Here is a 13204-nt window from a genome sequence, read left to right on the forward strand (position 1 = left end):
ACTTCATCTCTTCCATTTTGTAAAGGGTTGGCTTCCTGCGCGCGCACTCCGGGAGCGCTCTAATTGGCGAACGCCAAGGTGGAGGCTCTGTGCACATCGCTGCTGCGCCGCTCACAAGAAACTTGTCCTTTCGAAACTTTGACAAACGCTGTCAAACGCCACGTCGCACGGGCACATTTCTTTATTTCAAAGTAAATGTTGCACAGGAACTCTCCAAATGTGTGACGAGGGAGAGGAAAGCGACAGCGGCGGGAGAGCGCATCTCTCCGAGTCTCCCTCCCCGCCTCTGTCAGTCAGTCTTCCCCGAGGATCACCTTCCTCTTCGCGGCCCCTGGACCTCTTCTCCTCCGCCTCTCCTCTTCTGGGGGACACGGACCCGCCTTACCTCGCCTCTCCGGAGTGTCTCCACGCCTCTCCAGAGGACCGGGAACTCGAGGTGTCCACGCACTTCACGCCGCCAAAGTTCCCCCAGCGCGCGGTGGACCCCGGCTCTCCGCTGTATTCGCGGCCGGACGTGCGGCTTGATTTGACGCTCGACCGGCACGATGACCCGTTCCCCAAGTGGAGAGGACGCGGCTCGGCGCCCGCTGAGCGCTTTCAGCACCGTGGACAGAGACTCCAGCGGGACCCGGAGCTCACGGACCACGGGAACCACTTCTCTGCAGAGCACATAGACACAGAGTTCAACTCGGAATCCCGACAAGCGTGAGTCCCTCTTTATTGTTGCACCCACAGTGTAATTCCCCCTGTCCTGTGAGCCGGCCTGGGTCAGGGTCTGGCGATTATTTATGAACTTTGCAGTTACGCAAAAGCGGTTAAATGGCAAACCTATTTTGAGGGAGGAGAATTAAATAAAGAGCACATAATCCACCTGGAATGTCAACAAGTAGAGGTCACTTTTGTAAAGTATAAAGCAACCAGGAGTTTTAGCAGCACCCAGCTTGTGCATGGACCACCTTTCATTGTCATGTGCTTTATAATGTCTGCTATGGATTACATTTGTTATTGACTATAACGAGGTGACTGAACTGCACACATTTGTAGATGAATTAAAGGTTACATGAGTTCCACTTTGCTTTGCTTTCATCATAGCCTGCGCTGTTGTGTCCCCCATCTCTCTCTGGTCTTTTTCCCCCACTTATTTGTTGAGAAAAAGTATCTTGATTGATCCGAGTGCAAAATAAATAAATAAACACTAGGTGTGTGTGTACAATATAGTGGTCCCCAATATAATTCATGTAAATAATTTATATAAAATGTCATATAAATGTATTTGCCTAGCGTTGAGATAAAGGCTCACAAAGCCATTGGATTGTCACAATTCCAGTGAAATTGTTTCATGTAGAAACTATCCACGGAGACAAAGTGGCACACATATGATGACACTTAATGTAGGTTCATGTAGCAGTGCCAGCTTAGCTATCACTATCAGACACTGAGACTGCCAGGCCTCAGTGCTGGGTCTTTGATCTTCCCTGGTCTGCCTCTTTGATACCTCAGTGTTCATCTTAAAAGGCCTCGCATGGAGGAGAAGCATATATGCGCTCACTGCTGCCTGACTTGGCTCAATATTGGCCTCCCATGTATGCGTGTGTCTTGTGTGAAAGAGGGTGCAGAGGAGAGGAGACATGTCTGTTTCTCATTATCACTAAATTACGGTGAGAAATTCACCTTTGATCTTAAGAATTGGCAATTTACTGCTTGAAAGGAAGTCTGCCTATGCATTTGATAAAGGCAAAGGGAGAGCTGAGAATTCAGCTCTTCTGAAATATTCTGCTTGTGTCTTCGTACTGATAAAGTTGTCACTCATGAGAGGATTTTTGTACATACTCCTGCTGAGCAGAAACACATTTCTCACTCTCAATTCTCATTATTTGATTTCAGACCTGGTTCATCTCCTTTTCCTCCTGTCCCTGGCTCACCAGTGAATGACCCAACGTAATTGATTGCTTGGCGCTGATTAGAAGTCACTTGGTCCAACCTCCCAAAGTTCATCTCAGAAAAGGAGAACATTGTGTGCAAATAAGACCTGATTATGCAACTCAGTGTGCGGCCGCAAAACTCACGCTGACATCCATTTTATGGAATTTTACTAAAGCAGTGATCTCCATAACATTTAGGGCTCCTCACATAATCATTGCATCCATAAAAGATGTCCAGTCACTGTTTGCTTGTCTACTTGGAGTTAATGCAACACATTTATGAGCAACATTCACATGACTGCCACTCCAGACAAGTGTTTTTTCCACATTGAATATCGTTCTCTGGGTTTAAAAAACAAAAAACAAAAAGCATACCTCATTATAATGCTTATATAACATCCAAGTGTGAGATTTCGGGCTTTCCAAATGTACTTAATTACTGAAACTATGATCCAGATTGAAATTGTACAACTTGGTGATCTAAACTGGAGCCAATTAAATTTCTAAAATGTCAGAGTGAGAACTTTTGCTAAATAGGGGAAGATTTTAGAATATGCTGTGGCGGTGTGTTGGAATCACATTCAGTGCTGAGACAAGAAGGTCTTCCTTTCTCCTGACAGTTTCTGTTGTTAATAGGCGAGTGAGCTCTGTGATTGGACAGCCACTCCGAGTGATCTGTGGCGGGCTCTGACCGAAACATGAACGTAGTTAACTCAGTGGAAGCTCAAATGCGGTGTTGTTTCAAGATTGAGAAGCAATAATGGAGTGAGAAGTCCATCAACACAAAATCACTGGGTGTGAAAAGGTTACCATCACTGCTGATTTCACTATGAATCAAAACCCATTGATTTTCCATTCTGTGAGACTGAGTCTACCTCCCTTCCAGGCGTAGTGACAATACACTTCATCGCCTGCTTCGCTTAGGATCCGATAAAGGAAAGTATTAACAAGCAAATGGGCAGTTAAGACAGTAAAAAAGTTTAGCATAAGGGCACACATGGAGGCACCTGAGGTATTGTCTGCTTCAATGCTGTCATTTTTGACAGACATTTCAACTAATATACAGTTGTTTTTTTTGCCCTGTTCTTATAATTCTCATCTTGAAACAAAAGTGCATTCCTACCCAAACGTATTGTACAAAACATTGTGCATGAATGCAGATTCACACACAGATTAACTCGAGGCATACCAAACAACCATACATCACAGGAGAAGAGAAGAGATAAAAGAAATAAGTGGAAAAATATGGGTTAAAGCAACATATAAATCAAAACAATAAGCAATTAATACAGAGGATGTGTGAAATAGACACTTGCTTGTGTGTGAGTGAGAGGCTTCAATACAAAAGGCTGGAATTCGCTGGAGCGTGAAGCATGTGTTTGATTGCAAGGCCAACTTCATCCCAATACTGCCATGTGGTGAGTTCATCTGTCAAATCATTAAACTGATAAAAGATGCATGAATACAATCACACACAGTGGATAAAATCAGTGCACATTCATACCTATCCTCCTGACGGTCTGTCCGACATACACAGACGTCGTTCCTGCCTGTCGAGTCATCTCCATTGTGTCTGCCTCTGCCTCTCCACGTGACTTTAATTCTGCATAGAAATGATGCAAGTAAATTGCATTTAAGATCTGAATCACAAACAGTCGAAGATGGATGGGGAGGCGGATGGAGAGGGATGGAAAATGGCGATTCATTACCTGACTATAAGGTTATCTAAATGACCTGGCAGCCAGATTTATTCATCCATTCATGAGGAATCCCTCTTACGCTAACAAATATGTGCGCGAGAGTGATAGTGCGACCACACACTATGTGTGACTGTCACTTTGGCCTCCCAGGAAGAATGACCTCAATTTGGAGCCAGGCTTGGGGTTCTTTCTGTGTGCCCATGTCTTGCAATGCGTCGCAGATTTCCGGGTCTCCTGTCACATCCAACAAATACTCCCTTGGAGGTTGATTGTTACTCGAAAAAGTACCTGTCGATGTGTATTTGAGTGTGGGTAGTTGTCTGTCTCTGCAATTACCCTGTGATGGGCTGCTGACCTGTATAGACCACGCTGCCTCTACGGTCAGCTGGGATTGGCACAAGTCCCCCCCCAGCTGGATCAAATGTTACGAAACATAGGTGTATGGAGTGATTCTGTGCACATGGAGGTAGGAGGCTGTGGGATACAGTCATAAGCCACTGTACCTCACAAACGGTGGCCTAAGAAAACAACATTCTTCTTTTTAAGTAAACAAAATAATAAGATCGTATTGGTATGCATTACATTTTACAAATAACATATATTGGATCCAATATCCATATATTGGATATGTGTGCGTGTGAACGCTAGAGAAAAAAAGGCCCTTCACTCCTTTCCCAATTGATTGATGCCCAGGGCATGCACAGCTGATTGTATGAATAGAAAAATCTAATTCTACAGAGCCTTACTTTGAATCAGGAGCATCTTTTCCCCCTACCTTTCTGTGGTTGTTCTATACACGCATCCACAAGCTTTGCCTTGATATATTCTCTTCAGCTTCGCTGTTCCATTCTTTGATGGGGAGCGTATGTCTGCCCTTCATTTTAACCTTTTTCCTTCGATGTTCTGTCTGTGCACACATATACATCTGCATTATGCACACAGACACACAAGTGAAAAGGATTTAAACGAATTCAACTAACATAATGTTGTTGTTTTTTTTGGTTTTGTTTTATTAATATTTGATATAGACAGGCCTAACCGATTATGATGTAAGTTCACAAGTCGATGTGATTTCCTTCAGCCCACTCAATCAGGACTGTTCTGATTAGGCGCTGAGTGACACACTATCATATTAGCCTTTTCTAAATTAAATCTCGTGTCTGAATTGGTTATTTCAACGTGGAAAATCAATCTGTACTGGTCAATAACTTATTCGCCAAGGCCACTCCTGATTTCCCCTTCCTTATTTTCATTTCAAAGCTTCCCAGACATTTTTTTCCTGACCTTCAAGGTCTTTTTTTTTTCTTTCCCTGTGATTAGGTCAGTGTATTGAAGCATACCACAGTCAGAGATCATAGCATAGTAGATTTTTACAATTTTAAAATGCAATTGCATCAACAACAGTGATTATACATATTCAAATGTGACATCTTGTATGTCACATTTGAATATGCAACGATTATGAAGGTGTTTGTTTAGAGCCCAAGGTACATGTTCACGCCTGTAGACAAGCGACGACAGGTAAAGACACCGTCAGCAACGGTCAAAGAGTCGTTTTCGATGACCTCCCTTGTGTTGTGTGAGTTTGTCATGCCCGAGCCAATTAAACTGACAACCTCATCTCCGCCTTGCCAATCACAGCTATTGACCTGAGATGGCCACTCAGCGATGCTTTGACCCTGGCTGCAGTTTATTGATCGAGCCAGGAGCAGATACATCACTGATGTCTTGGTGATGTTTTCTATGAGATCAGGAGAGAAGCCTGTGTTAAGCACTGCTGATTGTGTTTGAGTCAACCCTGTCCGCAGCAGACATGCACTGGAGGAGACACTAATGACTTTTCCTTGATACACCATAGGAAGTTGGATGAAACTAATGATGCGGTTTTCTTCTTACCTGTACCGTTTCTTTTTCTGTTTTCCACTTTGGTGCCCATCACTCTGTTTCTTACATCTCCTCTCACCTCTATTATGAAAATCAGTTGTTCCTCTGCTTCATTTCACTGGTTCTCCCTCTCTCTGCCGTCTCCAGGGTGGAAGCCATGCACCGGCGGCACACTACGCTGAGGGAGAAGGGGCGTCGCCAGGCGGTGCGGGGCCCAGCCTACATGTTTAACGAGCGTGGCTCGGCCCTCACCGCGGAGGAGGAGCGGTTTCTGGATGCTGCCGAATACGGAAACATTCCTGTGGTTCGCAAAATGCTGGAGGAGTCCAAAACCCTGAACTTCAACTGTGTGGACTACATGGGCCAGAATGCTTTGCAACTGGCAGTGGGTAACGAGCATCTGGAGGTGACCGAGCTGCTGCTGAAGAAGGATGGTTTAGCCCGGATCGGGGATGGGCTGCTATTGGCTATCTCCAAAGGTTACGTTCGAATTGTTGAAGCCATTCTTGCCCATCCCGCTTTCGGCGGGGGTCTTCGGCTGGCCTTGAGCCCTCTGGAGCAGGAGATGCGGGACGATGACTTTTATGCGTACGACGAAGATGGAACGCGGTTTTCTCATGACGTCACGCCCGTCATCCTGGCTGCTCACTGCCAGGAGTACGAGATTGTCCACATCCTCTTGTCGAAGGGGGCTCGCATTGAGAAGCCTCATGACTATTTCTGTAAGTGTTCAGAGTGCGTGGAGAAACAGAAGAAGGATTCGTTCAGCCACTCGCGGTCCAGGATGAATGCATACAAGGGTCTTGCCAGTGCAGCTTACCTGTCACTCAACAGTGAAGATCCTGTGCTGACTGCCCTCGAGCTGAGCAACGAACTGGCGAGACTGGCCAACATCGAGACGGAGTTTAAGGTGAGCTGAATTCTGTGTTTTTCTCCGCTTTTGTCTTTGCTGAATCAATTAATCGCAATCCATCCGAGAACGATGCAGGAAGCATTTCTATTCATTTTCGACTGAAGCTGATTCTGGTAGATAAATCAATCAAAAGAGTTATATGTGTCCATAGTATAGAATCAACACAACTACATGTCCAGGTGACACAATAGACTTCACTTGCTTCAGTGATTTTCCAAAATCTTTATTACATGTTTTCCACATAGCTGTGCTCTGTCTTGCTCTTTCTGTCTGTACGAGTTGTGGATGATAATGCGATTGGAAATTAACATTATAATGAAGTGAACTATAGTAAAAAAAAAAAGTAACTGTCATTACCCATCCTTTTCAGTTACTGCTGCTCTGTGACAATAATTAACCCCATCCTTACCCATGCATCCCGTGGGGAAACTCTTTACTTAGGCCTGTGCAGTATCCAAACGACTACATGGCTGCCTCAATTAAAACTAACATGGTGTATAAGACATATACTTATCTGGTAAACATCAGTTCAGTAATTCTGATTTCTGAGTTGCAGAATGAGCTACTTTTTGCATTGCAGGAAGTCCCTGAACATGGCGGGCTCAGCAATATAACTTAACACTGATCAAAAACAGCACATGCTCTTACTTTGACACGTTGTATGAATCTTTCAACAGAGGATATCGTCTTTTCTCTTTTGTTTTCAAATTTTTCAGATTTCCATGTTTTTCTGTCATTTTCACTGAGCACACACTAAACAGTTTCCTAAGTTGTCACACATTTGCAAACATCGTCTGTCCTTTTCTTCATTGCCAGTAGCCTCAGGGAAAGATTTCATACCTAATTTGCTGGTCACTGGTCTTTAAAGATACATTTGACCAACTTTCAAGTTACTCCATCATTAATCTTTACAACCTGATCCTATTTATCGGTGTGGCATAACTATGTGCACAATTCTTTTACAGCTTCATGTATATTTTTTTCAGTTGAGGTACAAAAGAAATACAATTCTTAAAGAAAATCTGTAGCTTGGCCTCTGCCAGTGTTTTATCCATTTTCCTCGCAAAAAATGACTCGACTTTCATCTTTATAGGATTTCCCAGTACTCCACTAACATTTTAATACTCTTCCTTCGGCACTGGTTACCAATCGAATCGCTAATCACGTTATGTTGAAATAAGAATTGTAAAGAAGGAACTCTCTATTGTTTGAGAGGAAGGAGTAGAAATAAATTTTGCGGACTTTGACCGAGAGGAACAAATGCATCCATTCTACTACAGCGACTGAACTGCATCTCACCACTAAGATTGTGCTGGCAGAGCAAAAAATAATGATGATATATAGAAATGTGTATGTGTGTGGGTTTGTATTGCTCTCTTTGCGAGGACCCATTTAAAAAAAAAATGTTGATGGTGCCACATATAAGTGTTGAAGACTTAAAACATATAGTTTAAGGATTGAGGTTAAAAGTAGATTAAGATGAGGGCTGGGTTTTAATGGCAGAAGTGTGATGGCGAATGGTAAGAGGCTATTGGATGCACGATATTAAAATTTGCTCAAAAATGTTGCACATTTGTGATGTTTGGTAAATTAACTGAGTGGAAAGTAATTTTGATTATTAGAGATCAAACCCAGCTCTATGCTGGCATCTTTCCTGCTTCAGGCTGATTGCTTTGGGCTCGAGGTACAACATGTTACACTCTGAGGGACACGTGTTCAAGCTCTTAAGTAGCAGCTTGAGGTGGAAAGGAAAGTAATTCCCTCCGACTGTGCCAGCAAGTAAGTCTGTACCAAATCATTTGGCTCGGGATATTAAGGCCATCACACTCACTGGCAAATGACACACTCATGAATAAGCATTTAAACATGTTAAACCTGTTAAATTCTCGCTCCGATCATTTTTTTCCCAGCTCTTGGGGAATCGAGGCCCCACCCCGAGAATGACAATGTGTTCCATTATGGATTTATGCAACATGTGCCGATCTAATTTTGACAACTTCAGATTGATTCGCAATATGCAGAATACAGTATAAAACAATGCAACTTCCTGTCTATGAGCTCAAACTGGCAGTAATCAATTTTTCTTCATTCTAAGAAGTTACATTTCCTTGATTACATCATTCAAATACACCTATGCTTAGGGCAGAGGGGGAATAAATATTGGCGTGGTCCAGTTTACTAACTCAAGCCCATCTGTAACACACTATCCTTTAGAGCCAGCTCATATTCAAGGCTGAAATAACTACGAGAAAGAAAAAAAATATATATATTTTTAACTATTTTGCTAATACAATTTCCTTCTTCCACCTCAAGCCAGAAGATGTTTCTCTTAGTTTTAGCACCTTTACTGACACGTCAGTCAACTAGTTTATTAATGAGATTTTCTGGTGTTTCTTTGCATTGGTTTTCTTTCACTTCGTCTCATCCAGTGTACAGGTTTCTAAACGGGTTCAGTTTATAGGTGAAACATCTAGCAGCCTGCAATATCCTGAATTTGTCCAGTTCTTGTTTGCAGTTTTAGTATACACCCAATTATATTTACAGTTGAGCTCATTAAATTGTAAACCAAACTCCTATAATTGGACAAACCAGATAAGAACAATCTTATCATGTTGCAGTTCCCATCTCTCTTTTTATTTGTTTGCCTTCATTCATTCATGTGTTGTTTTTCTTTTTCTTTTTTTTTTTCTTTTGTCCCCAAACACTCTTTTTAATTTCCGCCTACCCTTATGTCTATGTTCCTTCCGCTTTTCTGGCCAGCTTTGTGTTTGATATTCACTCGTTGTGCTTGTCATTCTGTTCCCTGTCTTCAGACAAGTTAATGAGAAGGGCTCACCTGAGGGACCGGAGTTGTGTTGGAGCTCATCTGTCTCATTACCATCTCATTATCACCCCCCCCCCCACTCTTCCCTTTTTATGTGAATGCCCATCCTTCCTAAGATCATCTTCTTGTTTATTTAAAATATGTAATAATGTTTTGACAGTCTGCCAATAGTCAATCAGGTTTTATATGGAGAAATAAAAGTTAAGGTATCTTGCTGCTGGCAAAGAAATGTAATAAAATATTAGCATGAGGAACAAAATTCTGCAAGTGAAGTATCGAACAATAATGTTAATTTGTACTGAAAACAAATGTGAAAAAACTCAATTAGTGGCACCAGAAGAAGGGATTGTATATTGGGTATAAATACCTAGAGGCTCGTTGACAGTATCGCTGGTTAAATATTCCCCACTATGGCTTCGAACTTAACAGGCTGGTGTTAAAAACAGTATCTCTCAAATGCAGACATTTCCCCTACAATGCTAAGAAGTTTCTGTCAAAAAATGAATAATGAGAGCTAAAATGAACCCATACTACATTAATAATTGTGGAGGATACATTTCTTTAATTTCGTCACTCGCAATAAAGTTGGCAACATAAATCATCCCAACGGCAGTATGTTGTTATTTGAGAGATGGGTGTTACGAGTCTCTGCAATATAGAGTTCACTGCTCCGCATCACCTTTCTCTGTCTATACCTGTGATGTATGTATAAGAGCAGAAAAAACAATGCAGCAGAAGACTGTAGCTGATCTGGTATTCAGGTTTGACTGAAAAATATATGGGCATTAGTGTAAAACAGTGCATTTGCAAGAAGGTGCCATTGGTGATTGGCTGAGAATGCTTGACTTTGACCAATGAGAATGCCTGTTTCACTTCACTCTTAGTCAGCTATACTGTGCGCAGCTTGTTAGCTTTGAGGCCGTTAGCAACATTGTCCGTGTAAATATGACATTTTGAACACAAGACCAAGACGCTTCAGCGTCGGATATTTGCAAAGAAGTCAAAGAACAAATTCAATGGGAACGACTTCAAAGAAAAGTCACAGTGAGCTGTGAATCATTTTTTTTGATGACATAGAGGACTCAAATATTTCTGCCATTTGGATGCACCCTGTTACAAGACTTCATGTTTTATTATCTCTCCCATCTGATGCATGATTGAAAGCTGCAAGTCAAACCTCCTCCCTGTCGATGGTCTTATTGTTATTTGACATTTGTAATGTTGGTAATTGTTTCTGTCACCCTCCGAGATTATAAGAGTACTTACATGCATTGCTTTTCTCAAACTCATCAGTCTGAATAGTATAATACTCCAAAACTTCGGAATGCGGTTGAAACACAGGAACCTTTATATTTCCTTGAAGAAAAACGTGCTTAAACTAACTAAAGGTTTCAGTTTAAAGTGCTGTTTTGTCAGTCACAGTGCATTACCATCTTCAACCAGTAGCAAGTAATTGTGTTAATACACTTTCTGCTGAGGTCTTATTTTTATTCGTATGCATAACATGTTACAGGGAACTAAATCTATCTTGATTCATGCTTACAGTTGTATTTGCTGACTATCCACAATTCATGTTTTTTGTACACCACTAAACAGTAAAATACGCAAGATAACTTCATCATTTACTCAGGATAGTTTGAAATGCAAGACAGGATGAGTCAGGATGTAACAGCAGATGATACTGTCGAGTTTTCTTCACTTACACAGTCACATAGTCACACAGTCACAGTTTTGAGGGTATTTGTTGCAGTTGGTCCTGATCTCCATCACAGCTGTCACTTTTGGGTTATTTATCTATTGAGGTTGTTTTTTTTTGTCTGTCACGCCTTTCTATCACCTTGTTTTTTTAATGCCTACTTCCTCTCCTGTGACAAACCTTCCTCTGCTTTTCACACCAAACCTTTTTTCTCACAATCTCCCGATCTATTCACTTCTCTGACATATCTTCAACACCACTTCTCACTTCGACTTCCCTCTTGGTTATAGTTCAGACTCAGCATGGCCACAGCTGTGAGAAGTCAAGATTACATAATATGTCAATTTGAGATAATACAGAAACACAGAAGAAACAAATATAATTTCAGATTTTCATTTTCATTTGCATTTCAAATTGGAGTTTTATAATTGAAGTTCCATTTTAATCCTTTAGTTAATTTAGTGACAGAAGATGTCGGGTGAACATAAAAAAAAAGATTAAGGTGAAGGTTCAAGTCCAATCTTTCTCTTCTTGTCATCCGTCTCACATCTCCTCCTCTCCCTCCGTTTGCCTCATGTGCAGTCTCAATTCACTCATCTGTGACCATTCTCACTCTGTTTCACACCATTCAGTCTACAATTTCAATCTCACAGCATCGTTCACTTTCCTTAATCTCAGCTCCCCAAGCAAAATCCTCATACCGTGCAGTGTGATTGGATTTGCTCATATATGTGTGTGCTCATGTGTGTCCTTGTTGTGTGTCATATAATGTAGATATCAATGATAGAGAGTCTTTTTTGAAGATTAACCACAGAGAAAAAAATTGTAATTGATTTATTTTACCCAGAGGCTTAAATACACTTAATGCTGACTTTTCCGTCTTTCTCGCCGGAAGGTGCTGTTGCTTGATGTGGAAATTGAGATGAGCTTTCACGCATCCTTATTTTAATTTTAATTTGAAGAGAGTGATGGGCCTTCACACCAACCTTATGGAATATTCCTCCCTGTTTCTGGACCAGAGGATAAAATTTATGTTTTGCGACTGGATGGTGTGCAAGAGTACGAACACCGTGATTTCACAAAACACTCATTTGTATTCAAGGCGGACGTTGTCCAAGACATTCCGTAGGGAAACACGTTTTCTTAAAGGGTCACAAGCTGGAGGAATATAAATGATCCTCATGAACACAAGGTGCACCATAATACTCTACAGCCTCATTCCCCCAATTAATCAGGTAAATGTTTTTAAAGAAACTGAGGCCAGAACGGATAATTTTACAACCAGATTACGGGACAACTATCTTACTGGAGCGAGCCATGTAAGAAGGTTTTGCTTCAACACACTGTGATGGTTTGCTTGAACACAGCACAAACATGGTGTTGAATGTGTAATGAGAAATGTTCTTCAGGGAAACCGAGCCCCAGTGTACTGACTGTCATTGAACAGAATGAGGCAGGAGGGCGAAGGAAGGTTGAAAAAAAGAAAGAAAGAAAGAAAGAAAAAGGCAAAAAGGTAACTGTGCAGATTGTAAGAACTTAGTTTTATTGAAAAATTTGATTGATTGATTGATTGATTAAAATATTTTTTCAAGAAACCTAATCTGCTAATATTGTTTGTTAAAAGCTGCATTTACAGCAGTATATCAGATGCTAATTGGTACTGAACGATGAACAAGCACATAAATCACAAGAGTGGCGTCATTCCATATCTGGTGTGATCAAGAGGTTACTGCAACAGTGAGCCACTTTGGAAAAGGTTTGTGCTCTTCATCGGCACTCATTAATTGTACTGTGTATACATGCCAATTATGGCAATGTGACCTTCAGTTAAGGTCATTTTTCCTTTAAACTCCCATACACTTGTGAAAGAAAATGCCCTTTATCATCACTTTCCTACATCTACAGCCTTAATTTGCTTATTAGAAGTACATACATGTATTTATATGTAGGTGTAACATTTGTTAATGTTAAGTGTGGTGAACACCTGGGGGATGCCACAGGCCTTTCGGGGAGGTAAATCTACTTTCGGAACATCACAAGTGTTTACGTGTCAAGACTGGCCAGTATCATAGAGCACAAATGATTTTAAGTTAAATGGAGGCAAATAAAAATGATTCAGGAAAAAGGCTCAAACCCATAAGTGTAACTGTGGGTTTGAGGGTGCAACTAGCATGTGAAGATTTGTCCCTTTTATTGCCTTTGTAACCAAACATTTGTCAACATTATCTTATAATGGAAAAAACCTTAGTTTACCAAAATATTGTG

The 13204-nt window shown here is 41.3% G+C and overlaps 1 protein-coding gene across 1 annotated transcript in view; it reads left to right on the forward strand.

Moving 5' to 3' along the window:
- Positions 1-217: 217 nt before the first annotated feature.
- trpc7b (transient receptor potential cation channel, subfamily C, member 7b) overlaps positions 218-13204 on the forward strand; it is a gene marked incomplete at both ends in the record, with an annotated part of 49550 nt that continues 36563 nt past the window's right edge. Inside the window, 2 exons of the mRNA XM_080502219.1 lie at positions 218-705; positions 5654-6416. Coding sequence (XP_080358345.1) covers positions 218-705; positions 5654-6416 — 1251 coding nt within the window. The remainder of the gene's footprint in view (positions 706-5653; positions 6417-13204) is intronic.

The sequence above is a fragment of the Blennius ocellaris genome (genome assembly GCF_963422515.1).
Source record: "Blennius ocellaris genome assembly, chromosome: 9".
NCBI lineage: Eukaryota > Metazoa > Chordata > Actinopteri > Blenniiformes > Blenniidae > Blennius > Blennius ocellaris.